At 38.6% G+C, this 10,708-nt stretch overlaps 1 protein-coding gene across 1 annotated transcript; it reads left to right on the top strand.

Moving 5' to 3' along the window:
* Positions 1-1,217: 1,217 nt before the first annotated feature.
* On the top strand, positions 1,218-3,611 carry LOC120930904 (nodal homolog 2-A-like). The gene is made up of 3 exons (XM_040342042.1): positions 1,218-1,694; positions 2,121-2,842; positions 3,416-3,611. Exons 1-3 carry the CDS (start codon positions 1,406-1,408, stop codon positions 3,566-3,568), a joined length of 1,164 nt encoding a protein of 387 aa, XP_040197976.1. The 5' UTR covers positions 1,218-1,405; the 3' UTR covers positions 3,569-3,611.
* The last annotated feature ends 7,097 nt before the right edge of the window (positions 3,612-10,708 follow it).

Here is a 10,708-nt window from a genome sequence, read left to right as displayed (position 1 = left end):
TAAAACCCTATAATATTCCATAAAACAGTTTTGCCAAAACGATCAGATAATTATGTCTAATGATAAAGTAATTATATGGGTCATTAATTGATGATTTGCATTTACATAGGCTTTTTATATTGCATACTAGTCTACAAATAATCTATTAGAGCTAATAAGTAGTTAATTGAACTTCCTTATGATGTCTTAAATGGTTATTCCTCTTCTCACAAATTGAGAATATGGGATAGTATACTGGTTATTCTAACCATATGTGAATAATTTCTTTCATTAAAATTATTATTAGGTTAATCATTAGAAATTGTGGCAGGAAGTTTTTGTATACCTTGCCATGTCAATTCATAAAAGAAAATTTGATTTTTCATGATATTTTACTGTAATTCAATTACAATTTCAAATTCAATTTCAATTATAATTATTATTTTAATATTATTATGCTGCCTCAGAAAATTCTAAAGTAATTTTATCATATGACATCCTAGCTTGTATATCTGAAAATCTCAAGATGCTATCATGTGGTAAATTAGGAGAGCACATCAGTCAATATAAGCCAAATGATAAATTGGCAAAATATTTCAAACACTGGGTTGTGTATGGTATATGATAATTAAATTAATATTATTGTTAGTATATATATATATATATATATATATATATATATATATATATATATATATACAGTATATATATATATATATATATATATATATATATATATATATATATAAACAGACATATTAATTTAAATAAAATTAGACAATTCTTAGAAAAATTAATTAGTAGCATTAGGTCTCTAATTATATACTTATGTTCAATAGTCATTATTTATTATAATATCTCAATGTAAAGATAACATTTAAAATGAGAAATATGGGTAGTATGCTTTAAATAACACACTTTAGGATACTATGCTTAAAAGCAATGTCTTACATACTCAAAATTAAAATGCTTCCAAACATAATATTGTCCCCTGTCACTTAAAGAAACTATAATATAATATAATATAATATAATATATAATTGTATATATATATAAATATTTATGTATGACAACTTGTACTGACAAAGTTTCAGATTCTACATTAAAATAATATAATCATTTCTGTTTACTTGATACTATCAATAGATTAGTATACCTCATTTAAATAATGCATATATAGCTCATTTGATTTTGAGCATGTGCTACTAACATGAAAGGATGACTTTACTCCTGACAGTTATCTTTACAGTCTTTGATGATGAGGTCAATGACATGAAAGGTCATGGGTGTGAACATGGAACCTATTCATCCAACCATATAAAAAATGAAGGAATCATAAGGACTTCACTTCAGCCTTGCAGATCTTCTGAGGAACATCTCCTGAGACATTTCAAGTCAAGAGAGCATACAGGAAATCTGAGAAGAAATGACCTGGCTGAATGTCATTCTCTACCTCACAACCATCTCCATGGTACAGGGATTGCCAGCCTTTATGCAAGGAAACCAAAAAAGAATTCCTCTTCAACAATCTAACCATGGATTAGGAACTTCAAGCAGTCTTGATGGACAAGCATACTCTTCAAATAAGAAGTACTCATCATTTATGATGCAGCTCTATCAGAGCCTCATTATGGGGACACAGGACACAGGTCTGTCCAGCCTGGAGCATTCCCCCCTTCAAGATTCAGATACTGTCCTAAGACTTACTGCCAAAAGTAAGTACATAACTTTTACCAATATATTTTCCCATATAACATGCTGCTTTATTTATTATCTAAATGTAATGTTAATTTCATTATTGATGGGCTGCTTGATTATCTTCCACAGAGAAGGCATAGAACACTTTTTGTTTCAGGCATTTCAATTAGGGGCAATTTATTTCTTATAGCTGATTATTTAACAGTGACAGAACTAACTTAAAGAGTAAGTGATTTTGTAGTTTTAGTCTTCCCTATAAGACTCTTCATATGCCTCATATATGACAGATTTGCCTTAGCAGTTTTACATACATCGTCTACTTCCTAAATATTTATTTAAATGGTATATTTTCACTATAGATTTATATATACGGTATTGTAAAAACTAAGTATGTCTTTGTATAATGTGATTGATATTTATGTTTTTTGTTCTTTCTTCCCCAGGATGCACCAAGATGGACAATCATCGATCACTCTACTTTGACATGTCCTCTCTCTCAGGCAGTAAAGAGATTCAATTGGCAGAGTTTAGGATTCAACTTTCTCCTAAAGAGAAAACACAAGATATGACATTGCATATTTACCACAGTGAACAAGGTTCCAAGAGACTGCTTCTGCAGTCTTTTTACATTGATTCCTCTGTAACAATGGGTAGCTCCTGGAAAGTGTTTAACCTCACTAAAATTTTGAATGCTTATCTCAACCTTCGCCAAAGTTCAAATTATGATGACATCATGGGGGGTGGAACCTCATCTCAGAAGGATCATGAGAACGGTTGCACAGACATATCTACTGACAGAGTTGTATTGATGGTGTTCACCAAGGACAACCCTTCTGCTAATGTCAATGGATATCTCAACCTCATCCAAACAGTGGAGTCTTCTAAATATGTGATGCCGCCAGAATTAAAAAGTGAACAAGGTATCAAAAGGCACAGGAAGAACAGAAATAAAAAAGGCAGTATCATAATGAACCACTTTCCATCCAGAATGGTGGAGAATGGAAATCCATTGTGTCAAAGGGTTGATATGATGGTGGACTTTGAGAAGTTCGGGTGGGGAAATCTGATTATCTACCCAAAGAATTTCAATGCCTACAGATGTGAAGGAGCCTGCCCCATTCCCTTAAGTGAGACCTTCAAACCAACCAACCATGCCTACATTATGGTAAGTGTCAATTGTTTTTCACTGATAATTGTCTTAGCCTTTTTCAAATTTTCTTTAATATTGGGTGCCATTCAGTATTTCGTAATAATGGGTGCCTTTAGACAGACAGCATTGCAGGAATTTTACATATTTAACTTTTACTATTTGTTTAGTGGTCTTTAAAGATCCTTAGAGGAGTGTCAATTAGCCTGGTTTCTTAGGGCAGGCATGTCAAACTTAAAAATGTGGAGTCCAAATCTGGATAAACTCTATAAAGGGCAGCATTTAATGGAATTTCTCTTACAATTATGTTTAGGGATTGACATGGCAATTAAAAAGCCTTGTTTTTTAATGGGATTCGCCTTACTGTAAACTAATGCTATGTTCAATTTAAATCCTCATATTGGCCGAGGGCCATAAGAAAGATGTACATGGGATGCATGAAGTCCAATCAGTTTGACATGTCTACTTTAGAGGAATGTTAGATGTATCAATTGTATGTTACTGTGCTAAATATGTGGATTGTTTCATGTATGCATCATCATTTTCTGGTAAAGTTGTAAATTAACATATTTCTATTTTTTTGTTTTACAGAGTTTGCTGAAGCTATTCAATTCAGATAACGTTGAATGTGCCTCCTGTGTCCCAGTGAAAATGAGACCTTTGTCCATGCTGATGTATGAGAATGGAGATATAGTAATGAAACACAAGGAAGATATGATTGTAGAAGAATGTGGATGTCATTGAGGAACTGCTAAAACATATGTCATAATTGTTAAAAAGATGCAAAGTAAGCAGTGACTTTAAGGGAATAATAGCACTTTGCAGTGTCTGGTGAAAGGCCTGCTGAACTCTGCTTTAAGTAAAAAAGAGTTTAAAAACTGAAAACTGGAGCCAGAGGAAGAAAACAAACTTCCATTGCTGGCCTACATTATTACCATGAACTGGAGATAAACCCTGATTTATAAAGAGCAAATACTTTTTTTAAATATTTATATTTTTTTATTGCTTGCTTAAAATGTATTCTGTAATTTACAGTACATTCATTGTATGAGTAATATCCATTAAAATATAATGAATAAAATACATCTGTTTCGTTTTCTTTATTGTTTGATAACACTAATTGAGCAATAGAAAAATTAAGCGCAAGCTTAACAGTAGAGCCCCTAAAATATATTAGATAAGACTTGTGAAGAAAATGGTCCATTTTGACTTTAATAAACAGACTTAAAGGGTCACTAAAGTAGGGTGACCAGACATCCCCAGTTTCAGGGGACAGTCCCGAGATTGAGGACACTGTCCCCAGACCAAGTCTGTCCCTGGTTTTGTCCCCGGATTGGATTTGAACAGGGGCTGGGGCAATTTCAAAGACAGTCAGCGCAGAATAAAAAAAAAAAAAGTCTATTTTTTTCCATTATATGTGCCCCTTTCTGATGATCATGTGCTGGTCGGAGCGGAGGGAATATTTCTTTGGGTGCATGCCCATTCAGCTCCGCTCGCATTTTCTTCTGTCTCGGTCAGCCGCCTGCCTGTTTATCTCCTTGCCTTCCCTGACAAAGTGATCTTCCTCCGAACCCCACCCAGTAGTAGCCGGGGCCCGGAGAGTAAGACTTGACAGGCTGTGAGGCTGGCGGCGACAGGCAGAGAGTCGCCGATTGCCGCCTTTACTAGTAAAAAAAAAATATGTCCCCAGATTTCATTTTAAAAATCTGGTCACCTTACACTAAAGGAAACATTTTTTTTTAGCTAAATAGCTTCCTTTACTTTACTGCAGTCCTGGTTTCATGTCCTCATTGTTCGTTTTTGCTCTGATGTTGCTGTAATTCTGCTCTGTTCTGGACACTTCCTGGTTGTCTGTTTCCTGATCACCACAGTACTGGGAGATTCTAGTTTTGTTTTCCTAACCATCACTCTCTATGGCTCTGTCCAGCACAGAGGCATTAAATTACATGCAAAAACTAAGCTAGCTGCAAAAACGAAAGTGAAACTAGAGGCACATTATATGATTGATTTTTATCTATTTTTAATCATTTTAAAAGGAATCAGTTAACTATACAGTCTCTATACCCTGTAAACAGTCATTTCAGCAAAAAAATGTTTTCCTTTAGTGACCCTTTAAGTAATAATTGTCACCAACTTAAAAAAGTGCAGGTAAAAAAACATTTAGAAAAAAACAAATATTTTAAATGCTTTCTTGCAGTGTTTTCCATACCCAATTTATGTTTTATTTGCATTGTTCTTGAACTTGCTGGAATGGCCTAGATCTTGTGGAGGAGAGAAAGGGGTTTGAGGCTTGTCATACATATTATTTATTTTACATGACTTACTTTCAAAAGATTACATGCTGTATGATGCAACTAAAATAGAAAATAATATTACTAAATTGCTGAAGTTAATCTTAGAGCATACATATGCAAGATAAAACATTAATAATATTAATAGTAAGAATTGTTTTTTGTTGCATTGATGTTGGGAATGGATATGGGATGGAAATGTTTTGTGTGTTTTTTTTGTTGTACAATGAAAACATTCAATAAAACAATTATTTGGATTGAAGAAAAACAAATTGTTTTTAAAGAGTTTCAAGTATTAAATTGGATAGCATGCGTATAATAAGTAGATTCATCCTTTCGGACAGGAGTCAGCAACCTTTTTCCACGTAAGAGCCGAATTCAATGTATGTGAATGTGTGGAGGGCTGGTAATAAATGAAGATAATAATAATCCTAACATAGAAATAATAACAGTACAGGTTTACCGCCCTTTAAGGTGCTTTACTAATACAAAGCCAGTTCACTCTGAGGGAGAATGTGGCTGGGGATTCGGATTTTACTGCTCCCTGCCCATCCTGGCACCTAAGAGTGGCAGACACCAGCCCTGCCAGCCAGCATGGTCTGGAGAAGGGGTTCCTGTCAATAGGGAAAATGGGTTCCTGCCCGTAGGGGATATGGGGTCCCCGTTACTAGGGGAGATGGGGGCCCTGTCCCCAGGAGTTGTTGGGGCCCCTGTCCCCTAGAGAGAAGGGGTCCCTGTCCCCAGGTGACAAGGGTCCCTGTTCTCAAGGTAGAAGGAGTCCCTATCCCCAGATGAGAAGGGGTCCCTGTCCCCAGATGAGATGGGGTCCCTGTCCCTAGGAGAGAAGGGGTTCCTGTCCCCAGGGGTGATGGGGTCCCTGTCCCCAGGAGAGAAGGGGTCCCTAATAGGGTTCCCCCTATTGCAGTGTCCTCTGTACCCCTATAGCAGTGTTCTCTGTCCACCCTTCACATCACTCCCATAGTGTCCTCTGCCCCCTCCCCATAGCACGTTTCCTGTGCCCCCCAAAGCAGTCTCCTTTGTTCCCTGCACCCCCCCCCCACTGTAGTGTGCTCTGCTCCCCTGCACTCCACCCCATCCCCCACATACACAAAAACACACAGTGTAGGTAGAACTCTCATACCTTACACAGGTGTACAGCAGAGCAGAGATCGGTATTACAGGTCTGGTTGGGGTGGGAACTGCTGAAGTTAACTATTAACATTAACAGGCTGCTTATTGGTTGCTGGGAACGCCCGGAAACCAATCACCTACTGTTTAATGTAAAAAGGTTAACTCCAGCAGCCCCCATCCAGCCCTTATTAAAATGAGAATGTATATACTTGGGTATATATATATATATATATATATATATATATATATATATATATATAAAAGAGGGTATAAAAAAGGCCTATAGGGTTACTCAGCGCCAAAGGAAATTGTCACTTCTCCCAAACTGACAGATATCGCAACAATACTAGGAGGATCCAATTATCTCTGAGGACAAGAGGGATCATAGGATTAAACTAAAGCAGCTGTTTAAATTAAAACAAAACATTAAAAAAATAGTATAAAAACATCCACAGTGCATGAACTGCATCAATCGAATACTATGAAACAGCACTGAATGTTGAGTAAAGTGTCAAACTCCACATAAATAGTTTTAGAAAGGTGATGATAGATACAATAGTTCAGAATATTTGTCCATGGATAAGTCTAGAAATCAGAGTAGTGTGCACCTTCCACCGATCACTTCAGTTCCACCACGTGACATAGAATCCCCTTAGGGGGTTAAACTTCAGAGGAAAGCTCAAAACCAGCCTCTAATTGGATTCCTCTGAGCCATAACCTGTAAACACCACCATTCCAGGAGAGCACAGGATGATAAGGGCTCCAATTTAAATCATGAAACAGAGCGAAGCGCACACAGAGTAATCCCGTTTTATTGAAACAGTCAACCCTTACATCAAAATATCCCCTTCAAATATTAAACGTACACAAAATCACAGTTGATTCAGAAAAAGGAAGGAATCAGGTTGCACTTCACCAAATCAGCTGTCCGACATCCTTAACGGTAACAGGAGGAGCGACCTGTATGAGTAAGTGAGTGAGTAACTTGTATAGCGCAGCAAATGCGAACTTAATCGCCTCACTTCCCGGTTCCTGGTTCTGGGTCTCACTGCGGTGAAGCGCAAGCGTCACTTCCTGTATAACGTCGTGTGGGTCATGACAAGTGGAAGTTTTCAAAAATCTTTTGATTGGAGAATTGGAATCGTTCTGACAAAGAATATTAACCCACGCCACATACTTGATGGTATAACTATGTTGGAAGAGAGGAAGGATGTGATTATAAGGCCCGCAGACAAAGGGGGAGGAGTTGTTATTTTAAACAAAACCTTTTATCATAAACAGATTTCTGAAATGTTAAGTGATCCAGACACGTACATAAAACTTGGAAAGGATCCTACTATACAGTATGAGAATAATCTAAAATGTCTGGTTGAGATGGGCTATTCACCGGGAGTTTTATCGAATTGTGAAAAGAAATATCTGGTATTAAGTAATAGCAGAATACCCACCATATACACACTCCCCAAAATTCATACAGACACACAGTACCCCTCCAGGGAGACCAATAGTCAACGGGATAGGGTCTATTTTATCTCGAATGGGTCAATATTTAGACCAGTATCTACAAACTAGTGTTGTATGGACCAAAGCTTATCTTAGGGACACTAAAAGTATATTGCAGATACTAGAACGAATAGACCTAACTGGTAAAAATTAGGTATATTTTGTGACGACAGATGTGGCATCCCTGTATACCATTATCCAGCACGAGGACTCTTAATTGGGCTATGTGCCAACGTCGACCTGTCCCACAATCACAAGGTCTTTTTTCGGAATGCCCTTGATTTTTGCCTGGGACACAACTTTTTTTGGTTTGACGGTGAGTTTTATTTCCAATGCAAAGGAGTTGCTATGGGGGCCAAATTTGCCCCCAGCATAGCGAATTTATTCATGGGGGAGTGGGAGGATAAAAATATTTTTTCTACTACCCGTAGCCAGGGACGATCCTAGGGTCACAGGCACCTGGGTGCAGAAATATTTCTTGCGCCCCCACATGGGTGTGGTCATTTTACTAACTCCTCCCATTTACAAATGTTTCTATGGCAATGACTCAACCACAGAGATGCTCCCCCACAAAGTCTTCATTACCCTGGGATCCTTACATGATCTCTTAACAATAAACAAAATACAGGAAGAGAAGCAGAGTACTTTATTGGGACCTGGAGGGGGGCCTCTCTGATGGACATAGAGAGGGCTTCTGTTAGAGAGTCTGTTAGAAAGAGCCTTTCTGTTAGAGAGACATATTACAGACATGATACAGGAGATGGTCAGAGACTGCAGACATAGTACAGGAGACGGTCAGAGACTGCAGACATACTACAGGAGATGGTCAGAGACTGCAGATTTAGTACAGGAGAAGGTCCCCACCTCTGCAGGCGCCTGGGTGCAAAGCACCCTGTGCACCCTGCCTAGGATCGGCCCTGCCCGTAGCCCACGTCTTCTATATAAAAGGTACATTGACGATTTGTTTTTTATTTAGGAAGGGTCCCTCGAGTCTTTACAGGAATTTTTAAATGAGCTGAATCTGAATAATAACAATATTAAGCTAACTACTGAGTATAGTCAAAGTGACATACATTTTTTAGATGTTAATATTTTTATTCAAGGAAAAAGGTTGGGAACTAAGGTACACTTCAAGACTACTGACTCTGACAGCTATTTTCCTAATTAATAGTGATCACCACCCAATGTGGCTTAAAAATATTCCAAAGGGACAGATTACTAGGGTTAAAAGGAACTGCTCCAATGAAATAGATTTTTTGAGTAAAGCACAGATTATAAAGAAAAAAATTCTGGAAAAAGGATATGCGGAAGAGGGTTTAGATTCCATCATTGAAGAACTAGCAATAGTACCCAGAGAGGAATTCTTGCGTGATAAGACCCTGACCCTAATTCAAAACAGTCGAGAAAGGAGCTTTATCTCAGGATTCCATTCCCAGTACAGAGAGGTAGAGAAAATCTTTGCCACTCACTGGCATGTCCTTCTTATGGACAAGGTGTAAGGGTCCTTTCACACTAGCGGACCGTTCGTCCGCTCATTACAAGTCCGTTAACGGACTTGTAATGAATCCCTATGGGATCGCGTCCGTTAGCGGTTGGAGCATCCGCTAGCGTCCGCGTCCGTCGGGATCCGCTTTTCCGAACGGAAGAAACCCTATTTTTCTTACGTTCGGCGGAACGGAACGGATGCAGACGGACAGACGGTCCGTCTGCATCCGATCCTCCATAGGGGACAGCGGAGCAGAGACAGGGCGGTCCCTGCACTGTGTGCGGGGACCGCCCTATCCGCCGACAGCTCAGCGGGGATCCCCGCTGAGCTTTGGCGGACACACGGAGCAGACCCAGAAACGGTCAGCTCCGTGTGAAAGAGCCCTTACTCAGTTTTACCTAATAAGCCAATTTTTATTTATTATTTGTTTCTCTGACAAAATAGTAAGGAAGGTATTAGACCCCCCTATCAGACCTTCAGCTTTCTGGGATAGGGATGGGATTTTTTGTCTGTAGGAAGTGCCGGGCATGTAAAGAGGTAAATAACCCTGTAAGGGCCCTTGATAGATTTAGATCTATGTCTAATAATAGAGAATTTACCATCAAGGAATTTATTACCTGTAACACTCCCTATGTGGTCTACGCTCTGCAATGCCCATGCAGGCTTATTTATATAGGACGCACTAAGAGACGTTGAAAGTCAGAATTGCAAAACATATAGCCAATATCAAAATTGGCTATAAGGACCACAATGTTTCTTTACATTTTAAACTAAAATATAAACAAGATCCCACCGGTTTAAAATTTTGGGGTATCGATCACCTTAAACCAACATGGAGGGGCTCTAATCCTGTTAGGGGGTTTCCACCATCCCTGCTAAGTTTAAAAAAAATGTATGTCATATTCTTATTTCGATGTGTTTTACATGTGAAATCACACATCACTGGAATTATTGCACTTGAGGTAAACCACTTAGGGACCAAGCCTCTTTTTGAAATTTAGTATTTACAAGTTAAAAAAACCCTAGAGAATAAAATGGTGGTCATTGCAATACTTTTTGTCACACCGTATTTGCGCAGTGGTCTTACAAGCGCACTGTTTTTACACTGTTCTTTTAAAAAAAACTCTTCTGGTAAGGCTGTTCATAAGGTTTAGGAGTGTGTCTATGGGAATGTTTGACCATTCTTCCAGAAGCGCATTTGTGAGGCAGTCACTGATGTTGAACCAGGAGGCCTGGCTCGCAGACTACACTCTAATTCATCCCAAAGGTGTTCTATCGGGTTGAGGTCAAGACTCTGTGAAGGCCAGTCAAGTCCCTCCACCCCAAACTCGCTCATCAATGACTTTATGGGCCTTGCTTTGTGCACTGGTCCAAATCATTTGGTGGAGGGGGATTATGGTGTGGGGTTGTTTTTTAGGGGTTGGGCTTGGCCCCTTAGTTCCAGTGAAGGGAACTCTTAAGGCGTCAGCATAC

This window comes from Rana temporaria, chromosome 3 (genome assembly GCF_905171775.1).
Source record: "Rana temporaria chromosome 3, aRanTem1.1, whole genome shotgun sequence".
NCBI classification, from domain to species: Eukaryota; Metazoa; Chordata; class Amphibia; order Anura; family Ranidae; genus Rana; species Rana temporaria.
This window is presented reverse-complemented; position numbering and strand designations above follow the sequence as displayed.